The 25,238-nt window shown below is 36.5% G+C and overlaps 1 protein-coding gene across 2 annotated transcripts; it reads right to left on the reverse strand.

The window, feature by feature from the left end:
* Nucleotides 1–5,584: 5,584 nt before the first annotated feature.
* Nucleotides 5,585–24,802, reverse strand: LOC146672038 (alpha-2,8-sialyltransferase 8F-like). Of its 2 annotated transcripts, XM_085404501.1 has the most exons (8): nt 24,702–24,802; nt 15,456–15,462; nt 11,532–11,599; nt 11,324–11,398; nt 10,272–10,413; nt 7,991–8,103; nt 7,815–7,907; nt 5,585–7,325 (listed from the first exon to the last, which is right to left on the reverse strand). In XM_085404501.1, exons 1-8 carry the CDS (start codon nt 24,800–24,802, stop codon nt 6,848–6,850), a joined length of 1,077 nt encoding a protein of 358 aa, XP_085260627.1. In that variant the 3' UTR covers nt 5,585–6,847. The 2 variants fall into 2 exon arrangements, with proteins under 2 accessions (XP_085260627.1, XP_085260626.1); XM_085404500.1 differs by lacking the exon at nt 15,456–15,462 and having other exon boundaries at nt 11,532–11,606.
* Nucleotides 24,803–25,238: the final 436 nt, after the last annotated feature.

Here is a 25,238-nt window from a genome sequence, read left to right on the forward strand (position 1 = left end):
AATGACAGACCGTTTAGGAAATTACATTAAATCACATTCTAATCTCAAATCTCAGCAGGTTTTCAGTCTGTTAATGGCTTCACGACTCTAAATCATCAAATCATAATACTTTTTCTGTCAGTTTAGACAAGAGAATCCCACCACAGCCTTCTTACATGCTTTGCGTGATATTTATTAGCCTGAATGTAATTTTCCCTCCCATATTGTGCTTTTCATTAAAAAACATATACACACACTCACATTCAAAAACATTCAATTTTTTTTTTTATTTAACACACCAAGAATGACCAAGTTTTGTAATTTTACATTATATTACCAAAAATATTTCCTCACCAACATAAATAATTAAATCCAGGCCACTGCCCCTTCCAGGAAAACAGTACTTGTCTGTCCGCACTGTGCCAAGTCTCAGGTGGAAACATTTGGACATTTGAATTTGTTCCTCCCAAGGCCACAGAAATGGTATTGCTTCTGTTCTCTCGTCTGTCCCCAAGAACTAGTTGTCACCTGTTTTACAATCACCCAAGTGAAGCCTGAGCACGCCTTGATTGTGCATCTGCAACATCTGGTCAAATTCAGCTGGCATTTTATGGAAATACTTATTAACTTGTCTGTCATCATAGTAGTGGTTAGTCAGAGTCATGCCCATTTGATGCTTTCAGTAATCTGCAGTACCAGTAGAGGTAGATATTTTATGAAATCATGGGAAAGCTTTTAAAGAGACATCATTAAAACTTTTACATATAAATACATATTAGCTTAATCATTTCTGGCTATGGTTACAAGCGACTTCTTGCCTTTAAATATGGTAAATGGACTGATTCTTATATAGCCACATTCACCCAATCACACCCATTCTCTCAAGCACTTTTTCTATACTGAGTGCTTTTCTAACTTCATTCACACACATTCATACTCCAGTGGATGCATCGGAGAGCAACTTGGGGTTAGTATCTTGCCCAAGGATACTTGACATGCAGACTGGAGGAGCCAAGGGTCAAACCACCAACCTGACATGCATGAACTTCTGCATGCATGTCAAGTTCATACAAGAGAGAGGCAAAGCATGATAATGGATAAGAATTAACTGCAATTTTAGTGGGTGCAGAAAACATGTACAAGTCCCACATGCAAGGTTATTCTCTTTTATTGCACAGAGTACATAGCAGTAAGTCTTTTTTAAAAGGGTTGTATTCTATGTGTTAGCTAAAGTTGAATCAATATTGACAATTAATGCTGAGTTTACCTTGTGCCTTATATGAGTGGTCAATGGAGCTCCAATACCAGGATTCATCATGGAGCAAAGCCTCCATTTTAATCTAGTTGACCAAGAATATGAATATGTGTGGACCCTGATGAGGGAAGAATTAATTTTAATTACCTCATCATATACATCATCATCATAGACAGCATAAAGATTTGTGATACATTTGATTTTCAAATCGAATTATTCAGCTGTAACATGACAAACTGTACAAAATGAAGGTGACAGAAAATCAAGATAAAAATATGGGAAAACAGATACAATGCAGTTTGAAACGTTTATTTTTTTCAGTAATTATTCTGTAAAATTTTAATGGACTGATGGGATGTAACGATCTAAATCTGGATCCATGATCCTTATCCGTTCTGGATACATCTTGCAGTGCAAGTCGGCCCATACATCATTTGATGGTCCATTGTCATACCTGTGATACCTGCAGGTATCACACGTTCTGAGTAGAGCCACTGAGACTGATTTAGGTTTTCAGTGGAAAATATGTTGAGGTTCAGAATCAGAATTTCAGAAACTTAAAATGTTGTTTGACATAATTTAAAACTGAATCTCAATCTGTGAACTAATTTCAACATGAAATGTTCAGAACATGACCACGCTCTGTGCAGGCTGCATTTAAAAAGTATGTTTGAATTTAATTTAATTCCGTTTTAAAATCATTTCAACCTTAACTTCACTCAAATATTCACATCATCTCCAAACCCCAACCATCAGAGACATCTTTCCATTAGTGTGAACAGTTAAAACACAACAAATAAGTGATCAGTAATCATCAAACTTTACATGGATGTTGTGTTTTTGTTTTGTTTATTGTGATTACAACAGTAACTTACAGTAAGTGTTTCCAGTGCAGGGAAGCTGGCAGACAGTGTGACAGCTGCTTTACAGTCCACATGGAGTGATAAGTATGAATGAGGAAATGAGGGTTCATAAACTCACTAATCTTGATTACTGGAATGATGGTTTGACTACAATAAGATAGTCAGATCGACAAACATACTGACTCTAAAAAGTAATTCATCAGGCCTTTTACCACCACTTGATTAAATCCATGGCTGCAACATAAAAATTCTAATTTATTGATTAAGATAGACCTTCTAAGTTGCAAACTTTATTTTTTTGGGTTGTGTTGAATTAATAATGTTGGTAATTACATTGAATTAATTTTATATGTAATTTGAAATTAAATCCCAATGTTAGTGGGTTCAAAATAAAATTCAAGTTGTAATTACTTAAAGAAATTTAATACATAACTTATTTTTTTCCACTGTAACTTCTGATTTCAAATTCCCTCCCCTACTGACTTAACTAGCCCGGGCAAATTCACACATGTTGCGTTGCATGGTGCAAGCTTTTGTAAAAGACACATCAAGGTAAGTAACATTTCATTTACAAATAACAGTTCTACCAAAGCAAAACATTTGTGCTAGTCACCTGTAGTGGATTTGTGTATGATGTGATGCTCATACAGATAAGGAAATACTTTGCACTACCACATGTAGCTAATGCTAGCCATTCTAAACTTTAGCACAGCAGAGGATAAGACTTATAAAGTTTCATTTGACAAAAGTCTTCAGCTAGAGAGTGCAACTGTGGCTGGGAAAAGCATGGTTAAAGTTTTGCTACACAGTGCAATCTAATTTCGATCATAGGCTGATTTTGTTTTTCTTTTTACCAAAATTAGAAGCCTTTAAACTGTGAATAGTTTTGTCAGAGGGATAAAAAGAAGATAAAAAAGAAGCCTCTAGGTCCTAGAGGCTTCTTTTTTTCCATCTGGGGTAGCCTTAGATCACATCTATCCTCTTTAAATAATGTATTAGAGCATTCATTAATGCAGTATAGCTAATAGTCTGCAAGGTTTAATTCTTCTCTTTCTGTGGTCTACAGATAAAGGAGGAGTTCAAGAGAATAACCACTGTAAGCCTTGAATAGCTACACTTGACCATTGCACCCCAAAACTGATGGATGTCATTTTATCAAGGGGAGGAGCTAAGGGAGTGAGAATCAGGCAGATCAAGGACATGCTTCTTGAGGTAGGACAACTATTTAGACTTTGGGTAGCTTTGAAATGCACTTTGTTGGCAGTCAGCCATGTATTTTATACTCATACTTTATTTTTTCTTAAATAGCACAATACAATTGAAACACGCAGAGAAGTAGCCATCTGCTGCCTTATCACTTTCCTTGGAGAGAAGGAAGAGATCCTTTTCATGGAGTTCGGTATAAGTAATTCAGCATTGTGTGTGTGTGTGTGTGTGTGTGTGTGTGTGTGTGTGTGTGTGTGTGTGTGTGTGTGTGTGTGTGTGTGTGTTCCATTGATCATCTGAATTCATTAAGTTTCAGTAAGTATAAAAGTCTAATCTATAATTCACTAACCTATTAATTCCTTAACTTAAGGTTGGCCTTAAGTTAACGCCGAAGAACTTAAGGCCAACCTTGAAAGGCGGGTGATGAAAACTGCCATCATCAGTGACCGGTACACCCCTGGATCTAACCATAAGACTGCAACCATTGTGGTGGAGGAAACAAAAATCATGGAGGGCCAGAATTTCCCAAGGTGCTGTGTTTTGCTCATGGGCATAATATATGCTCTCAATCTGAGCTAATGCAAGGATCTGAAATATACTTTTGAAGTTGTTCAGAAGCTGTTCCTTGACCTTGATGGAACCATCATTATGTTAAAGATGTTGACTCTTTTTCAAAAATTGTTAACTGTTTTGAATCCTGTATGTGTAACATTGATCTTAAAGGTGTTTGCTGCATTGTGTAATAGAAAGATGCAAGATCTTGTAAAGTTTGGTAGGCATTGAAAGTTAACATTTACTGAACACTTGCATGGAAGTATTACTGTAACAAAATGTTTTCTAAGTAGATTTTTTTTTACCAATTGAACACATTTGTTTCTGTGGTGTTAAATACATAAAGGCATATACTATAACTTGGCTGAGATGGTATAAATCTAAATTTCTGGTTTATTTTCACTTTTTAAATACAAAGTGTTGAAATGCCTACAGTTAAAAAATAAAGTTTTTTGATAAAAAAAAATGTTGAATGAATTCCTTTCTTAAAAGCTATTACAATAAAAAAATAAGAGAAAGCTAAAATGATGATAATAATGATGAAAATCAGCAACTTAATATTTTAAATAATGAACTTTAAAAAATAGTTTTTGTAATTGCTGTAATTAATTACATAACACTTAAAAATCATTTTTAAATAATGTGGAAAAAGTAATTGGAGGAAGAAAATTTTTACGAGTAAACAACTTAAAAATATGTTTTTAAGATACCAAATATTACATAAATGGTAATTAAAATCACCTTTGATTATGGAGGAAAAGTTAATTCCCCTAACTCAATATAGTTTGTTGGTTCAATCTAATTTCAACATAAGTTATCGTAACTCAAAAAGAGTAATGGAAACTGTTGCGTTAATTTTTTTTTGTTGAGCTTAAACAATAGTTTTTAGAGTGCACTGCCAGTATGTCAAGACAAATATCCACACCTACTGTAAGGAGATAGTAGTCAGTGATTGTTAGAGACAATGTCATATTTATCACAGTTTAATAAAGTCCATTTTCTGAGTGATAGCAATCAAAAGGCTGTTGATGGTCACTGCTGGGACATATGCTGACTCCACAATTGTCAGCATTTTGTTTGTGTTATAAAAGTACATAGTACAGTTTGTATCAGACACAGTCACTATGATTGATGATTTACAATTAGAGTAATTTAAAAGTAGTTCACAGTGTTGGGGGGGGGGGGGGGGGGGGGGGTTGTAACATTAATAAACAACATATATAGATTTGCCAACATCTTCCCTTGGCTGCTTGCTTTAGGGGTTGCCACACTGGATCATCTGCTTTTAGCATGCAGCTCCTGTACGTAGGGCTCGAAGCAAAGAATAAAACAAAGCAAAGCTAAAAACAAACAAACAAACAAAAAAAAAAAAAAAAAAAAAAAAAAACCTTTCCACCTTATATATGTAACTACATCAAAGCAAAACAACCAAGAGTTTGAGTATTATTATTATTGATCTTTTCAGTTTTTTTTTTGTTTTGTTTTTTAAAGAAACCTGTTCCCCTTATGTCATATTGACTCTCTCTGACTTTAAACAGCTTCTGAGTACTGCGCCAAAGAAAGTTATTTTGTGCTTTATACATTATCTGTGCCATTTTATATTCAACGAAATCATAAAATTTCAGGGTATTCAAATTAATAAACAAAATGTTAGTTGGTTCTATATAACATTTTGTTTATTAATCTGAATACCCTGAAATTTTATGATGTGATGGCATGATGGCTTTTCTTTTGATCTGAACATTCACATTAAAATATGTGAATTCTCTCACCTCAAGACATGTGTTTAGACAAATTGAATACTTGGTATTGACTACATCATAACATTTAAATGGTTGATCGCTCTAAATACCTTGGATTCTGAAATAACTACCCACAAGTGAATGTCAACATATCCACAATTCCGAAATCTTTTGATAAGTACTTATTCACGTTCACTTAATTTTCCCTCTCCTTTCATACTGTTTATGAAACAACAACAGCCATGAACAGTTCCAGTATGACCAGAATACACCTAACCCGCAGTGCCCTGCCAACACACGTATCTGATATCCACATTCCTGTGTTGTTCCTGGATCAAGAGAAAAATGTTGGTCTAGGATCAACATTGCAACAGACAAATCAATGCCAAAACTTTGAGATTTTTGCTGAATTTGAATAAACTTAGAGTGGCGTTGGGCAGAAATACTGTGGGACTGGGCAAAAGTGACAGAAACGGGAGCGAGCAGTAGTGGTCACAAATTCAGCGGCGCTGGGATTTTAAAAATTGTTTTGCAAAGGACCGATAAAAAGATAAATTGACACAAACCATTACCTTTGCCTGCATCATATGTAGAAATAATGTGTAATTTGTACTATACAGAGACTATGGTGTAGCTTATGAAAGCGGCCAGCAAAGTTCTCTATTCAAGTTCATCCATTCCCTTGCAGTCAATTTAGAAAATGGCAGCAGTAAAAGAAGTAGCTGGAAATGCCTAGGAAATGACAGTACTGATCTAGCCAATCACAGTCATTGTAGACTTCATCCACTCAGTGTTTAATTTAATTTCAATGGAGGTGCAGGCTCAGTTACTGAATTATGGCATTGGGTTTCAGGGAGGTTTGAAGTTATGCTGTACATTACCTGTGGTGCAGATTTAACACAGAAGCATGAATCTCACTTAAAATCAGACAAATGTGGTAGTTGTGTGATATGATTTTTGCACTTTTATCAGGCACTATACATTTATCTTCTGCTGGTACCAAAGTACTTTTCATGGTTACATTTTTTAAGATATTGTCAAAATAGTCCTTAGAGTTTTGTTTTCTAAAAATCAAGAGAATGTAATTGAGGTATTTCAGAATACAGGGTGAGAGATATTTGTAATAAAGCACTAAAATGTACAGAGCAATGGCCTTATAAAGGCAAAAAAGTTACTGGATTCATCCTGAGGCTATAGAGAAGGCATTTGACTCTGTACTTTGCTTCTGTGCTGTTGTCTATCCCTGGGAACTATTTTTTATCTGATTTACAGTCTCCCAGGTGAAGCCTGAGTACCCCTTCAGTGTGCAGCTGCAACAAGTGTTCAAACTCAGCCGGCATTGCGTGAAAAAACGTTTTAACCGGTACATCATCATAGTAGTGGTTAGTCAGGGTATAGAGGTCATATGGGTGGTTACTAAAGGGCCAGAATCCATACAGATGTACATTTTCACACAATTCCAGGGCCATGCTAACCATAATGAATCCAGTGCTGAGCCGCCTTTCTTTCAGGCCTTCAGAGCTCCAGAATTGAGCCAGACTGTGGAGGTACTGAGCGTTGGAGAAAACAGGTCGAATAGGGCTTTCAAAGTCCTCTATTGTATATGCAGCCCGCTGACACATAGCAGTATTCCTGCCAAAGGAGAAGGCAGGAAGGAGCAGCAGAGAGTTGCCGTACTTGTGCAGACTCTCCACAAATGGAAGGCGACGTCCAGTCAGCGCACCATACCTGTGCAAAAGAAACAGCTGACTTTGAGCAACAACGCATACATAATGTGAGGTGACAAGTAGGGATAGGAATCGAGAGCTGGTTCTCTAAAAGAACTAGTTCCCAGTGTTTGCCTATCAGTCACATTTGTTGTACTTGTCATCAGCTGTTTTAAGTTCATGTGCCAGAGGAGAAAAAAATAGCGGTGTGGCCTACAGTGTAGATTTGGACATTTAATTATTTTTTATTTAATTATTTTTGTTTTTATTGGGAAATACCTCAAATATATACAAAAATTTTAACAACAGCATGCAATTAAGTTGCAGAATGTAATGTCTTTGACATGCTGCTTAGCGGTGACTCAATGTGAAAACAATGAGGACCCAACGAGCCTCAATAAGAGAGTTGATAAGAAAGCAAATTGGAAGGTGATTCTGATAATAGAATCAGAATCGTTAAATTCTTATCAGTTCCCTTCCCTAGTGACAAGGAATTATTTCTTTTGCTCACTTTTGGAAAATGATGCTTGGATTTGCTGTCACAAGGCTAGTTTTGCTGCCAACATCTTTCTCATATCCATTTTCCAAAGGAGGTAAGTTGCACCTGAACAAACAAAAAAGTAGACACAGAAATGGTTAAGTGGAATTTCCACTCTGGATTTGGTCTACATTGGACACTTTTCTCACCTGATAACAAAGTCAGCAGAATCAATCATTTTTCCACAGCCACTGTCAAACAGGATCCCACCATTCCCAACAACCGAACAAGTGTCCCATTGTTTATTTGAGAAAGGATTCTCCTGGAATAGACAGCGAAAGACAAGGCATTATGAAAACACATTTACATTGTTGCTGATTTCACATGTTGAAGGAAAAAGGATTTTAAAAAGACATTTTATTCTAGTTTTATAGTCTGATGCTTTTTATGCTTGCTATTGCTAATGATAGGTCTGTCGTTTTTATAGATTACAACCATGGGAATATTATATCCAAAAGAACAATGATCACAAAAGTGTATATAAATAGTCATAATTATTAGAAATTATTAAAAAAAATGACAAATAACTTTGTTTATTGTGTGGGTTTTTTTCTCTTTTGGAAAAAAAAATGGGCAGCACGGTGGCACGGTGGTTAGCACTGTTGCCGCACAGCAAGAAGGTCCTGAGTTCAATTCCACCATCAGGCCGGGGTCTTTCTGTGTGGAGTTTGCATGTTCTCCCCGTGTTTGCGTGGGTTCTCTCCGGGTACTCCGGCTTCCTCCCACCGTCCAAAGACATGCAGCTTGTGGGGATAGGTTAATTGGATAATCCAAATTGCCACTAGGTGTGAATGTGCGAGTGAATGTGAGTGTGAATGGTTGTCTGTCCCTATGTGTTAGCCCTGTGACAGACTGGCGACCTGTCCAGGGTGTACCCTGCCTCTCGCCCAATGACTGCTGGGATAGGCTCCAGTGCCCCCCGCGACCCTGAAAAGGACAAGCGGAAGCGAATGGATGGATGGATGGAAAAAAAAATTACACACAAAAGTAAATAGAGCTGAAACAGACTATATAAATACAGCGTCTTATAAATGCAATAGCTCCTCTAATGGACAGTGTATCAATTGGGATATGCTCTGATATTAAGCATCTCCAAATAAGATCATATTTAAGCTGTTTGGCCTTTTTAGCAGAGATGCAAAATGCTCCAGGCTTTTAATAACAATTTTGCTTAAATATGTTAACGGTACAGATTTTCAGACAGTTTCTCTCTTGTATGGCTCTGCAGACCGGTCAAGTTTGAGGCTTGAGGCAGACCAGACTACAAAACGTGTATAATTATATAATCACAAATGATGAATTATATTTGAGTTTCTTTCTGTGCAGCTATAAATTGATACAGAAAATGGTTCATCATAAAAATGTATGTTGTCATTGAGGCTGTAACATGTTGCTTTTCAGTTTCATAACCATTTTGATTTTGAGGTTGAAAAAAAATTCAATGCTAGGGACGATCGTGGCTCAAGAGTTGGGAGTTCGCCTTGTAATCAGAAGGTTGCCGGTTCGAGCCCCGGCTTGGACAGTCTCGTCGTTGTGTCCTTGGGCAAGACACTTCACCCGTTGCCTACTGGTGGTGGTCAGAGGGCCCGGTGGCGCCAGTGTTCGGCAGCCTCGCCTCTGTCAGTGCGCCCCAGGGTGGCTGTGGCTACAATGTAGCTTGCCATCACCAGTGTGTGAATGTGTGTGTGAATGGGTGGATGACAGGTTGTGTAAAGCGCTTTGGGGTCCTTAGGGGCTAGAAAAGCGCTATACAAATACAGACCATTTAGATTTCAGTAAATTGCAGATTGCAGTCACTTCAATTCTGTTTTCTTATTCCTCCTAGTTTGAGTGCATAATCCTTGCTATAACGGCTGCTATACAACAAACAAACTGCTGTTTGTGTAAAAATCTGTATATTTTAACCTATTTGAACCGAGAAGGCTGACAGAGAAAGTTCTATTTGCCAAATAAGACTGAAACCAATTAAGTGCAGTGCCACCAATACCCACTACATCATTTAATCGAGAAATTAGAATATTGTGGTCTACTGTGTCAAAGGCAGCAGTTAAATCAAGCAAGACCAGAACATTGTGGTTACCAGAATCAAATGCCAGTAGGATGTCATTAAAAACCCTTAATAATGCAGATTCTGTGCTATGTATTTAGTTATAAATACTATATACACCATATACACATGCAGAACCCAAGAAAATCAATTGAGATAAAAAAAAAAAAAAAAATACTGTTCACACTTTTTCAGGTTAGAACAGCACAAACAAAATTATCTCCAAAAGCTCATTTCAAAAGCAAAAGAGAGTTCAGTTGAAGATACAAAAAAATAGAAAAGTTGCGAAATAATCACTGTGTCAGTCAAATAAAACATAAGAGAACCAATGAAGATATCAAAGAAGCAGCACAAACAGTTTCCATGAATGAAAATGAACCTACCTTCAAAAACAAGTCGAATAAGTCCTTGTTCACCTGAAGAGTCCTCTTTTCCCCACTGTAAACAATATTCGATCCTATAGGAGTATTGTTCTGTGTCACAATGGCGTTGTCAAAGCCATTGCATGCAACTCTCAGATTAGTTCTGTAAAACAACAAACACTCAGTTAACACTGACTGACTTTTTACCAGATGAGTAGGTTCATACACTTCTGATGTTGCTGCATGTTTAACTTATGTTAGTAGTTATTGCCAACAAAAGGAAAGGTCAGTAATCTGTTTCTGAATGTCATGGCAAGGAACAATATTTTTTTCTGTTTATCATGTTCAATGGAAAGATAACACTCGACAGAGAGATAACATGGAAGGACACCTACAGAGAAGGGTGAGCAAACAAAAGGTTATTTGCTCACCTGTTGTTTGATCTTAACTATCCAACACCATCTTATTAAGATAGTTAAGATCCACAGTTAAACAAGGGAAGATGAAAAAAGGAGCAAACAAAACAGTTAGATCCAGTAAAAATAATAGCATAAAAAAGTTAACCCCATATGTTACTAGAATTTTCTCATTTTATTTTCTAGGGTTTAGATTAGTGACTACCACCACTGCGAGTGTTGACTCCAAAAGCTGTAAGCAATAAAGACAAATGCAACTCCTGATAATGTTTTTTCCAGCTCAAAACCTCTCCATTATATACTTATAACATCATTTGTCCATATGGCAAATATCTCTCTGCTCTTTGTTGTGCCATCAGTTTTCTTAAAGTTCCTCTGTCCTAAACTCCTTGTGCGTCTTTACTCTTTCTTTCTTGTCTGTAGTTGATTCAGTTCATATAAAAGGTGTATATATATGTATATGTATATATGTATGTATGTATATGTATATATGTATGTATAAACCAGCCCATCATTATCATTTCCCCTCCGGTTGATATACTGGATATCATAGCATTATATCTCATATGCAAGACTAGGCTCCTGTTTGCTGTATGGTAATCTTTTTACATCCAATTCGTATTCTTCATAGAAGAAATATTAAGCATTAGTACTTACCTGAATTTTAAGTAATTTTTCTCGTTCTTCTTCCAGGTTTGATTGTAACGCTGATGTACTTTGTCAATGATTTCCCTGTGACACACACACACGTCCAAACACAGTCAGCAGATCATACCTGTACAGCTGACATGACTTCATTTTTGATGATGGCATAAACAAAGAGGTTTCTCAGGGAAACAGTGTGACAAATCATGCTTTTTCTCACTTGCAGGGTTTGCAAATTTCTGACAGCTTTGGGGCATGTTTCTTTTGAGGAGGTGGTTGGAAAGGTTCCTCACAACTGCAAAAGAAAATATTTTGTTGACAGATCAGACAGTTGAAAAATGCAGATACTGCAGTTAGATCTGCACAATAGCTAAGATTACATATTACAACAGCATTTTTTTTTTACTATGGTCGGTTGAGCATGATGTCAAAGTGCTGTTTGAAATTCAACATTGTTGTGCGTTTCTTCATTTTTTCATTTTTTGTTTCGTATGTATTAAAACACGATTCTTTGATCCCCATGATAGAACAGAGAAAACCCGACTCATAGTGTCCAAAATATTTATAATTCTTTTTATTCAATCATCTTCCGGAAGAAAGAGCCCTGCACAGCCCCAAAAGCCAGTTGCAGAAACTCTAACATTAGAATTTAAAAACGTCTCACATATAGGTGTTATTTTGGTACTTTACACGTCACACAGTTTTGATACAAACACTCCTTATATGGTACAAGTTCCTCTTTTCTGTCTGGCTTCCTGTATTTATTAATATACTTGTATAGCTCTACACTAACTTCCTGTTTTTCAGTCTGGCTGAGCACTTAGTTTATGAGTCAAAAGTGGCCTTGCTTTACAAACCTTCATTATTAAAGTACATAAAACAATATAATAAGAAAATAAGCACTAAGGATATATTAATTACATGACAGTTCTCCCCCTTTTCGTGTTTCCTAAGAAACACGACATAATTTCTAATTTATCCCATTAAGTTTACTTGCATGTTAAAAAGCTAAAATATAACAAAAGAGATTATGCTAAACAAAACGAAACCTTTGAATTGCCCAACCCTGTCTGTCCCCTCAAAGGGTTGTATGTTTTCAATGTTTCCTTATTATTTTGTCATAATTACTTCTATCCACAACAAATAAATCAAGCTCTAAGACAGCACCTGTGAAATGTGAAATATCCTAAATCTACTTCCTACACCCCCTTTTTACCCAGAATCCCAATTTAAACCCACTTCTGACTTCCCTCAGTGCTCACTGTAAACTCCAAAAAGATACAATTAGCTTTTTCTGGTAAAAGGTCCTAGATTATTTTGTCAATCTTTGGAAAACATCCTCTATAGAGTTAACCCGTTTCATCTTTAAAACTTAGTCCTGGTTTCTTGGCCCCCTTTAACAGGTAGCGCATATCCGGACTGAACACTGTGTTTGGGCAATTTACATAACATAGAAATCCTACAAACTATTCAATCTACACAACAAATTGTCTGAAACTGGGTGATTCTCTGTGCTCTGTGCTTCCTTTGAGTCCCCCTTTCTCTGGTTGGTTCCATTCGGTCTGGGGCTTCCAGGATTCTCGCCATCCCTGTGGTTGCTGTGGTCCTGAAATCTTCTCCTGTAAAGGATAGAAAACAAAACGCCTCTCTCTGCTACACCTCAATAACCTACTGTGTTCATCTATTGTTCCCTTAATTATTCAAAGTTGGTTCAAAATATCATGTTCTGGGCTCTATCCTTTATATTAACTTTACTTAATCTTTACTTAATCTTAATTTACTTACTCTCAATGTTCTTTATGTGTGTTAGCAACACTTTTAATTTTATTAAACACATCCAGAGTAAGATATACACCATCACCATATCAGCATAAAAACAGACAGAGACGTTCCTCTTTCTGTCACATTCTTCCATACATGGCAATTTGTTTCACCTCCCTTATGATTCCTTGGGACTTACAATTTCTTGACTCTTCTAGGCAGCTCAAATGCAGTTAGAAGCTAAATGAATTCCAGGCCCTCCGCCTGGCCTAAGTTTAAATCATTTGTGTTTGTAAGCATGTATGCGGTTTAACCTTCTATTGCTCCAAGTCACTTACACAATAGATCGTCGGGTCATCGCTCCAAACGAAGCTTAAGACCTTGAATAGACTGAGCAACAACTCTTTCATGAGCACGATCTGCAATGTGTGTATACAATGATTATAGCTGCACCTTTAATAAAAGTTTTAGTCTGATGTCAGTAGCTTTAAAAAACATTGTAATGCAATGTTAAAGCCTATATTGCAGCAGTAAAATATTTTCTTTATTCCCAGGATTATCCTTCCCTCTCTTGACCTTTCAAAAAGAAATGTCACCGCACTTTGTGTCGTGTCACTCCTCGGCCCATTCGGTCCATCAATGGCATCATGGCCACCGGAACTACCGCTCCGGGGTCCACTGCCCTCGTTATTACCTTTTCCAGCAGTCCTCTGGCACAAGGAATGAGACAACAACCGCAGGTGACCAGTATCCCTAAAAAAAAAGCGGCAGTAGAAAACATTGCAGACACGAAAATCCCCTTCCATTTCCCAAACACGGAGGTCATCCAGCTGTCCAGCGGATTGTCGATTCCCGAGTGTTCATGCATGGTTTTAGACAGAGTTTTCAGCCCCTCCAGAACTCGGGTTACTGAGCCATCTGGAGCAGTATTGTTTGGGATGAAGGTACAACACGTCTCCCTCTAGTACCAGCTCTTTTAATAATTTACTTTTTTAAAGGGAAAAAACCATGGTCACTTGGACAAGTCTTTGTTATTCTATAACTGCATTTTTATATGAAAAGTCTAGCGATCCCCTATTTGACTCATAAATATTACTTGGGTTGTAATTATTTTCCTCTATCAAATTTAATTTACTGCTACAGTGGCCTGCTTTTGTTAATAGTAACATGAGTAACATCCAACATTTTCTCCCCTTTAACATTTGGTATTTCCCCACTATATAATGTACTACCATAATCTATACACCCAGTCAATAAAACAGAATTTTCTCAAAGCAAACATCAGCAACCCAAAATCAGCAGCCCCAGAATTAAGTCTTCCGCTCCTCCTGCTCATGGCAAAACAAAACAAAACAAAGCAAAGCGAAGCAAAGCATCCCCTTTCTCTTGCCAGCGTGGTGAATTGTTTGTCAACATTTATTCATCCCACCCTTGGTCCAGTCTTTATCTCAGTGTCCAGTCAGTCCAACCTTTAGTCCACAGCATCAGTCCAGTCACAGTCCATTCACACACATTCACTCAGATATTGCTGATAGTGGAGACTCCGCGCAAATAATCAGATTCTCCACCCTCAGCAACATGAGCTCATTCATTTGTTTTATTTTGTTTGTTTTTTTTGTTTTTTAGGAAAAGAGTTCTTTATGCTCTTGGACTGGATTGACTCGCTGCAATCCTTTTAGACAGGGACTTACAACCTGATCAGGTCCCCACAGGTAGCCTTTTCCTCGGCCCATTGTAATCTGGAAAAGCTCCCCTTAAATTTATTCTCCCGAAAATATTTACAGCGCTGTTAATTCAATCTTTCAGGCCTGCTTAGAACAAAAATGAGAAAAAGAGAGCTGATTATTAGCTCCTCAAAACACAAAACATAATCACCTGACAGGATTTCTCTTAAGTGCACTATTACAATTTTAAAGGGCCCAGTTCTAACCATGTCCATGATTAATAAAACTCCCTCTATTAAAATAAGAAAACAACCCCTCTGGCACAAGGAATGAGACAACAACCGCAGGTGACCAGTATCCCTAAATCAACCGACAGAATCAACCCATCACTAAAACAACAACCCCAAAAAATCTTAATCACAGCAAAGTTTTGCTTACTAATTTAACCATATGTTGGCCTCAGGTTCTTCAGCGTCCTGACAGTCTGAGGTCAACTGACATAATTTCACCTGCTAAATACACAGATAATCTTTTTAAAAGCCACAGTTTTGCACACCATTGATATTCTCATTAAGCCCTTTCTAAAGACGTTATAACAATCTATCATCACTAAATACTAAATTTCCTTTCCAAATTTGGACTACTGCACTTAGTCACAGACCTGACCACTTTATTTAATTATCCTGTATGTTACCAAGCCATTCTTCTCACACAGTCACAGTGTGTCTTTCAGTGCAAGCTTCACTCATCCAGTCAGACAGGAAACCCAAGTTCTCCTTTTTCATTTCCCGTCCCCAGTCATTCAACTAATTTGCATACTGAGTCAAATCTCAAGAAGTTGCGGTTTTGATGAATCTGTGCAGCAGCACTTCTAATTCACTATTCTAAAAACGACTTTAAGCTTTAATCACCTTTTCCTTTTCACAAAAATCACTCTATTGTCATTGAACTTCCCTGAGTTATTCCTCAACTTCAGGCTTTAAGTGTGTTAAATTCACACTATTTTAACACTAATGAAAGATAGCAAGCTGATTTTCATTCCATGTGTGTGTGTGTTATTAATCAGGTTTAATCAATGTCTATGCAGTGGAGCTGCAGATCCACCAGGGCATGTTCTCAAAGCTGCCTTTCCTACACATTTCTCTGCTATAATTGGATCATTTTCTAACTACTTTGCTATTAGTCCACTGGTCTTTGCATCACTTTTCATCACACTAAGCGACTTGGACAATATGATAAACAGACTCACATGCTCAAGATGCTGTCTAATCTTCATGAGCTCTCTTGTATTTGTAAGTGTTAGTAAGGTTAATACATTTTCTGTTTGTGTGTGTGATTTTGTATATGTTTCTTTTTGCAGTGTTTCAGACTCCTTCACAATTTTCCCACTTAAGCAGTCAGTTTTCTTTTTCCCAGGTTTGCTAACCCAAATTTTGATTTCCCGCATTAAATAACAGCATTCCAACAGTCCAATACCAGGCAGTTCTCTTTCCGCTTTGTCCTGCATTCTCAACTGTTTCTCTTTAACTGCCATGTGAGAGCTCGCTTGTCAGGTTTAGTGACACATGGCACTGCAAATAATTCAACCAGAAACTTGGCCTGAACATTTCCAGTGATCTTAACCTATAACTTTCTTCCAACTTCTGCTGGTTGAATTATTTACAGCGCCATGTGTCACTAAACCTGACAAGCGAGCTCTCACATGGCAGTTAAAGAGAAACAGTTGGGAATGCAGGACAAAGCGGAAAGAGAACTGCCTGGTATTGGACTGTTGGAATGCTGTTATTTAATGCGGGAAATCAAAATTTGGGTTAGCAAACCTGGGAAAAAGAAAACTGACTGCTTAAGTGGGAAAATTGTGAAGGAGTCTGAAACACTGCAAAAAGAAACATATACAAAATCACACACACAAACAGAAAATGTATTAACCTTACTAACACTTACAAATACAAGAGAGCTCATGAAGATTAGACAGCATCTTGAGCATGTGAGTCTGTTTATCATATTGTCCAAGTCGCTTAGTGTAATGAAAAGTGATGCAAAGACCAGTGGACTAATAGCAAAGTAGTTAGAAAATGATCCAATTATAGCAGAGAAATGTGTAGGAAAGGCAGCTTTGAGAACATGCCCTGGTGGATCTGCAGCTCCACTGCATAGACATTGATTAAACCTGATTAATAACACACACACATGGAATGAAAATCAGCTTGCTATCTTTCATTAGTGTTAAAATAGTGTGAAGTTAACACACTTAAAGCCTGAAGTTGAGGAATAACTCAGGGAAGTTCCACGACAATAGAGTGATTTTTGTGAAAAGGAAAAAGTGATTAAAGCTTAAGCGCATTACCACCATGCCACTGCAGTCCAGATTACTCTCACAGATGGATGTGCTAATCTGACAAACTAATAAAGGTCTTCAAAAGGCGAGGAGGACAAATAGGAAGAAGACTGCAGAACATTCTGGAGCCCACGGCCCAGGTAAGAAAAAAATGTATTTGTGTATACACTTTAGGGAAAATAATAATTTTAACAAAATGCTGCTTGTCACTCTATGCCAGGAGTATGTTGAAAATCACCTGGGATTTTCACAATTTACCCTGGGTGCTTTTTCTTTTACCTGCGTTAGAACTATGTGTGGAGTTCATAGTTGAACACCTCTCTATGCTCTGACAGTATTCTGCTTCTTTGCATGGAGATTTCACTTCATGCATTACCTTTTTAAGCATTCTGAGGACTCAAATCACATGCTGTAATGAATCCATTTTTGTTCACCTAATGTGTTAATGTTAAAATTTTTTGGAATAGTGACACAGATTGAAATAAGATTTGGTATAATGTTCTTTGACCAGTGTTCTGTTTAATTAAATTTTGGAATTCTGCATTTTCTAGGCCACAGATGAAGCCATTATCCAACGATCTAATAAGGAAACAACCATGGGAATTTACATCATAAACTTCAAGGACTATCCCAATGGCAGCCCTGAGGACATCGGGATAGTCCTTGAAGGCCAGAGAGTCTGGCAGGATTTGGATAACTATACCCTAGCAGCTGCAATGCTGTTTGGACTAATGTACACTTTGAACCTCACCTACCCACTGGAAAAGTATACCTTCGAGGTATTATAGAAACTGGTTATGGAGCTCAAACAGAACAGCCTTTCAAAGAAGGCCCAGGTTTTCAGGACCAGACTGTACGATTGAACAGTTTTCCAGTTATGATGTGGGAACAACATGTTTACCTCTTTGAATATGTACCATCCTTTCTTTTAAGCCAGCACTGGTAAAGTTGCAGTACATAGTGAAACTTATTTTTCTGGCACTTTTCAACTTGGGGCCTTTATTACTGCAGTTTTCACTTTTCAAGCCATTGCTCTTTTAAAAAAAAAGTCTAACTTTGAATGTCCATTTTTCTCAATGGAAATGGTGCCTTGCACCAATTTCACCAGTTTGCAATTTTTTTCCCAAGGTGCACCACTACAAACAGACATCGTGTAGTATTAGTGGTTGTGATGTTTAGTGATAGAAGCAAGCCAATACTAATCAGTTTAGGTCTCTTGGTTGTGTGCCTGTGGGTTATAATGTTATTTTAAGTCTCTTCTTTGTGTCATTTTAATAATTACACCCCTGTTGCCATATTACCTTATGGCTCTTACATTTAAAAAAACCATTTTTTACATAAGCGCGATGTCATAAGGCCCCACAATGTTGAATTCAGGTTACAGCAGATAACTTTGAGGAATGTTGTGGAATGTTTTTCAAGAGATGCATTGTACAAATATGACTCATGTATATTTTGGAAGCCTGAATTGAAAGTCCATTGTTACAACTGTGTAGTATTTTCAAAAATACAGGTCATTGTTCAAAAATGTTTTGCTTATTTCTTTGATTGAGAGAAAGTGTACAGTACATACAGTAAGATCAGCCTTAATTTAATTTTATTTATTGAACACTCAATTACACTGTAAAAACTGTGATTGGGGTTAATTAGAATCTAATAGGAGAGTAATAGTAATTATTACTCAGTAAAAACGTGTATGAGTAGTTTTAATCAAATCTAAGCAAAATTCAACAATTTTGAGATGTTCAGTTATTTAAATTTACACAGTTTTGTTTGGGGTAAATTCAGCAATGGTTTGTTGAGTAGATTTAAAAAAAATGTTTGAGTACTAAAAAAATTTAAGAAATCTAATAGATTTAACTGATGAAAGCATTTTCATTTTAATCATTGTACACTTCCGCCCATAATCCTTTGTGCCACGTGCAGGACACACGCGCTTCATGAGTGGACGTCTCCATTTTGTCAGAGGTAAGACTTCTTAATTTGTTCAAATATAAGACACGGTTTAAACAATAACGTATATCGGTTTTGAGTAAAGGTTTTAAACAGTATGATACGTCGAAATTTTATTAATAATCATCACTGTAATGATAGTATCGTATTTTTACACAAATGGCAGTTAGTGGACTGCTAGCACAAGGTCACTTTCCAAGCCTTCATGACTGTGTTACTGAACAGCTTTAACTAACCACATGTTTTACCGTATTAAAAAATATCAACGGTATATTCCGATGAGTTTTAACGTCTTTCATCCACGTTTAAAAGTTCATGAAAAGGTTTTGCGGTCAGTTGTGAGTGATTTTGTCAGCCACAGTCAGTTTTTCAAACTCCAGTTTCCAATAATGGCGGCAGCTACTAAGTTTTAAAATTACTCTTAGTAATCTTTCTGGGTCACAAAATAAACTTTTAACATATTTTCAGGCGCGAAAGTAGCTGTGTAAACATCAAATATCTGCTCGGTTTATCAAGATATCGCATGTTTGCAAAAGTGCTTCGACGTTTTCGGAGCATCTGCTACCCACCAGCTCGATAGCAAGCCGGGAGCTCGAGGGTCACTGAAGCCGCTGAGAACGGCACAACTCCCGGCACATCATTTTCAGATCACCGCGGGGTTTCGCTACTCAGTTTAAACGTAATGTATAAGTCACTTAGACAACCTAAAAATGTTATTGTTTGGTTTTTTTCAGTGTTTTATTTGTTCGTGAGTAAATCGGTTTGGCTGAGATTAAAGTTATTAGATTAGATTAGATAAAATAAAACTTTATTAATCCCCCGGGTGGGTTCCTCCTTGGTTTTTACACAGCTGACTAAACGTCAAAAATGATAATGTTGCTTTCCTTTCAGGTAATGGAAGATCCCTCAACTTAAATTCACCTGATCAGCATGGGATTGAAGTTGCAGGCTATCATAGCCAAGGTATTTTCCACAGACATTTCAGCTTGGAATTTTATTTAAAGAATTTTTTTGTCAAATTTCATTTGCATGGTGCACAGCTCCACTAATTTGTTTGCATGTTTTTGTCAGTGCAAGAGGACGCCAGGACGTCACTGATATAATTAACAACACAATTATGGGTTTCATGTTTTAATTGTATTTTAAATACATGTCTATTCTTAGTAAAAAAAACAAACAAAAAACAAACAAAAAAACACAAGTACAGGTATTGCTGGGTTTTTGTTTTGTCCCAAGAAGGAAAAACCCTTTCTGACTAACATAAACTAAATTAGATAAAAAAAAACTAAATGACTAAATTAATGTAATTTACTAAAACGACACATTTAAAGATTGAACCTGTCAAGCATGTTGACAATACCTTTGTGTTGACTGTCAGCACCCAGGCATGTGCATTAACATCAGCTAATTATCGCACATAATGCTCCATGTGATGATAATTTGATATTTAACAGTTTTTTTTAATACTGCCAATTCTCACAGTTTTGTCTTAATAAATGGTCACTTATCTGATGGTAATTTTTGGAATTCTTGCTCATTTTCAGTCACCAAGCAATCCTAGCAATAACATAACCAGAAATCTGGTTATTCAGTGCTTGATGGTGTACCTTGGGGAGTCCATTGATCAACTGATCAAAGAGTACAGTGTAAGTGTTGAAGTAGAAACATTATTCTGTTTTTGTTATTCATATGTGTTTGTCAAGTTTCAAATAATTTGAGGCATTATCATGTTTTATTTGTCATTCAGCTACAGGATGTGTCCAGGAAATATTTCATGTGTGCAACTACAGTCAGAAAACCCATGTGTTTGTTGTTTCAGGATGCTGATGAGGATGGTGTGTCACAAGATCTTTCTGAACAGAGGATGAAAATCTACAAAATCAAGGCTGTTGGATCTGAGGAGGATGACATTGGCATTGTGCTGGAGGGTGTGAGAGTTATGCCTGCTCTGGGCAATTTTCCAAGAGCATGCGCAATGCTGGTTGGATTGACATATGCAGTCGATCTTGCCTATCCCAAAGAGCTAAAATACACCTTGGAAGTATTCCAGAAACTTTTCCTTGAACTGGATTGTGCTAAGCTCTCACCAAAAGTGAACAGCCTCAAGAACAAGTTATTGGCTTAAACGAGGACTCTGAAAGAATGAAAGGGAAGTAAGCTCACTGAAAACCTTTGGTTTGTCTTTGTTAGATGCAGCTATCTTTTCAGTTTTTAAGTTAATTTCATCTTATTCATATCTTACCCAAATGACCTGCAATGTGTCAGGCTGTATTTGTGCTCTTCATTTTAATTTTGTTTTTTATTACCTACAAGTTTCTTAGGAATATTCTGTTTGAAAGGCAGCAAATTGGAGGAATCACTAGTGAAGCTTTTCTTTGTTTATAGTGTATGTTACTATAAAACATTGGTTTAAAACAACTTTAAAATTTAACAGAAGTGCAGTCCTGTAGCTGTAGAAATGTTACTTCCTCTTACATGTGTCTTAGATTTTCTCAGGTTAAACATCCAAATTGGGATAAAAGGTTGATTTACATTATTGATATTCCATGTACATGAGTGAAAAACCTTTGTTCTACAGTTATATTGAGTGATTCAATTTAACAAAAGATTGACAAACTAAAGTTTTTGTTTGTCAATCATAAATAAGTAACAGAGATAAAGGAAACGGTAAAGGATATTCAAATTTCATGTTCATGTTGATATTACAGTCTAAAGATTAATTTCTTTTTTACAAAACTGGTTTACATTCATGCAGTTTATGTTGCTGTTGCTCTGTACACAAAGCTGTGTGATAAACTGTTTATGACACTAAAACAAATTTACAGCAGAGGAATGTATTTAGGAGATCAGGAGATTGTTGATGAGAATTCAGTGTATACGAGCAGAAAAATGTTATATTATAAATTACTGTGTTTTATTTTCCACAATAAAACAAATTACTGTTTTGATGTTTTCTTTGTGAAATTGATTCATTTTACTCAGAAAATAAGTAAAATTCATTTCATTTTCTCTTATTATTCAGTCATTATTTTTAAGGTTTATTTGGAAAATTATTGAATCCAATTTGAGTTTTACTGAAAAAACAAGAAGATTTCATTTCTTTGTAATGGATATTTTAGGAAGTTTTTACTAAACCTTTGCCAGATAGTTAGTAAATTCAAAGTAATTTTTCTCAGACACTTATTTCATATCAATTATTTTTTTTGGTAAAGTTGGGCAATTTCAACCTTCAGTTTGAGATTTTGACCCTAAATCCAACACATATTTACAGTTTAATTCTATTAATATCTACTTTTGTTTTCTATTTGAATTTAATTAACATTTTCTCTACATTTTACATAAATCTTTTGAAATTAAAATCTACTTAATTATTTCAAGTGTCACTTTGTTGCCATAACTTTTTTAAGTAACCTCTAGTCACAGTTTTTACAGTGTATATATTAGATTATATATTATATATTAGAAATTTGTTATAAAATAAAATAAGCTTACCATAAAATAATCTTGTCAATATAACACATAGTAGTCCAATACAATTAACACAAAAAGTTCATGTCTGATAAACAAGTGGTTTCTATAAATATTTGACCGGAATGAAAAACATAACAACAACATAAAAAAGTCATGTTCGTGTTACCGGAAAAATGTCTGCAGGTATAACATAAAAAACTAAGGTTAACCAAATATAACTTAATTTCGTGCAACCGCTTACAATAATTTTTTTATGTTTATCCCACTGATTATTTTTTTCAGTGTAGGTCGGGCCCTTGTTCGCATGGTACTCTCAACAACTAAGTGATACACCTATCTTTTGTCTTCCTATGGAATCACAACAATTAAATGATACCCGCGGTGGGCTTTTGCAATCCTGAACAATTTCAAACAATTAACCGGCTGTTGAAAAGACGGAGCGGGTCTGTGCGACTGGTTTTAGAAGTATCACTGCAGCGTTTATTTTCTAAAGGGCTGAATGTTATTTGTATGGAAGCCCGTTTCCGCCACTAAAAAAAAAAAAAAAGGATCCATAACTCAAAATTTCGAGTTATTTTCTCGAAATTTCGAGTTATTTTCTCGAAATTTCGAGTTATTATCTCGAAATTTCGACATATTAACTCAAAATTTTGAGAAAAGCAACTCGAAATTTCGAGTTAGCGCTGCCAATCAGTAATCTACGTGAATGACGTCATTTCCATGTTACCCGGAAGCTGAAGCCCTCAGCTACAAATGCTACAGCTAAGCTACCGGTATTACATCCAGTCGTGAATGCACAGATTGCTAAGTGTTTTCAGCCTGGCTTCACAAATGATGAAATCCCTGTGTTATTAGCTGATTCACATGGTGTTACTATCAGCAAACATACTTTAATTTGTTGGGATCCGTTTTTGAGTGCGTGGTCCTGCGCCATATGCTTCCGGGTAACAAGAAAGCGACCTCATTCACGTATATTTTTGATTGGCAGAGCTAACTCGAAATTTCGAGAAAAGTAACTCGAAATTTCGAGTTATATTTCTCGAAATTTCGAGAAAAGTAACTCGAAATTTCGAGTTATATTTCTCGAAATTTCGAGAAAATAACTCGAAATTTCGAGTTATGGATACTAGCTTTTTTTTTTTTTAGTGGCGGAAACGGGCTTCCATATATTTGCGACCATCTGTTGTGTTAAAAACTATTCTGAAACCATGAAACCCCTTACGGAAGAAATTCCCGTTTGATCCATTTTTAAATAAATAAAATGCTTGCATCACTGCATGCTGTGACATCAGAATCACAAAATGAGTGTGATTAAAACACAATTAGTTTGAAAGAGCGATACTGGCTGCTTTGGGGGAAAAGGTGACATCGTGTTCAATGTGTTTTAGAAGTAGCCCAATAGCGTTTATTTTCTAAAGGGCTGAATGTTATTTCTGACCATTTACTGTGTTAAAAAACTAGCTGGCTCTGTCTCTCTCATAGTTCAACATTCCGAAATCCCGATTTTTAAATAAAATGATCGCATCAACCCGTGAAAAAAACCCCAGTAGATGCGTAAAAACTAGTTAGATTAAAAACTAGTGGTTTGATTAAATGAAACGTTTGTGAACAGGCTGACATTGCCCATTCAGAAGAAATTCCCATTTGTGCCGTTTTTAAAATAAAATGCTTGCATCGCTGCATGCTGAGACATTGTCAGAATCACAAAATTAGTGTGATTAAAATACTGCTACCAACACTTTTGACTAGATGTAAATAAAAAGCATTCCAGCTTTGTTAATGCGCACTGTGAAGCAAAACGGCTTCCACCCCGCCATACAAAAACAAAGAATTGCTCTTAAGAACACATATGTCTGCATAACTGAATGTTGAGGCACGCAAAAGCCATAAAATAGTTTAATTAAAAACCCTATGGTTTGTTTAAATTAAAACCCAGTTAAAAACACATAAACTCATATAACCTCTCTGACGCCCTGTGTGTTTCCACACATGAACTCGCGTACCCAGAGCACACCTGAACGCGCACACGCACGAAACCATCAAACAGGTTGCCAACCTTTTGCCATCGTTTTACTACTAACACTGAAGAAGCGCTTTACTTTTGACACTTTAATTAATTTAATGATACTGTGTTTATTATAATACTTCTTCAAGAGCCTCTTTAGTTTTTGCTCTTTGAGCACAAAGGTAGTTATGTACTTACTTGCTGTCCAACATGTACCAGACAAGGGTGGTCATCACGGTCCCCAAACTGAGGAAAGTGAACATGAAAGACAAGAAAGACTTCATACGATGTCCTCTCATACCTCTCCCCTCCTGTTAGTCTTACACTTCAGTCTGTCCAAATTTTCTCTCCCCCTCTTCCTCCTTCTCCCGCTTTTACCTTTCACAAAACTCACTTTTTTTTATCTGCCCTATTCCAGTTGCTTAGGTTTTCAGTTTTTTCCCACTCCTACTCAGATTGCTCTACCTCAAGCATTACATGCCAGCTCAATGAAGACTATGAATCCCATTATGAACCCTAGCCTGTTTGGCGCCCTGGGCGAACACTCCCTCCCCAATGAGAACAGGACAAATCAACAATTGACAATGACTAATTAATACTAAAATCTGTAGCATATTGTATTGTTTGGAGTTTAGTCTGTTACTGTTGCTAGTTTTACCATTTCTTCTTGGATCGACTGTAACCCACATAATTTCCTTAGGGATTAATAAAGTATTCTGATTCTGATTGTTTCAG

The sequence above is a fragment of the Rhamphochromis longiceps genome, linkage group LG4 (genome assembly GCF_057381845.1).
Source record: "Rhamphochromis longiceps isolate RC_006_pf linkage group LG4, R_longiceps_female_GT1.1, whole genome shotgun sequence".
Classification (NCBI taxonomy): Eukaryota; Metazoa; Chordata; class Actinopteri; order Cichliformes; family Cichlidae; genus Rhamphochromis; species Rhamphochromis longiceps.

Bases quoted from the DNA above. Each gene is read 5' to 3' on its own strand.
- LOC146672038 (XM_085404500.1), bottom strand. From the start codon at position 24,802: ATGAGAGGACATCGTATGAAGTCTTTCTTGTCTTTCATGTTCACTTTC. The intron at 11,399-11,531 runs GTGAGAAAAAGC...TGTGTGTCACAG, and splicing joins GAAATTTGCAAACCCTGCAA to GGAAATCATTGACAAAGTAC. The intron at 7,908-7,990 runs GTGAGAAAAGTG...TTGTTTGTTCAG, and splicing joins TCTGCTGACTTTGTTATCAG to GTGCAACTTACCTCCTTTGG.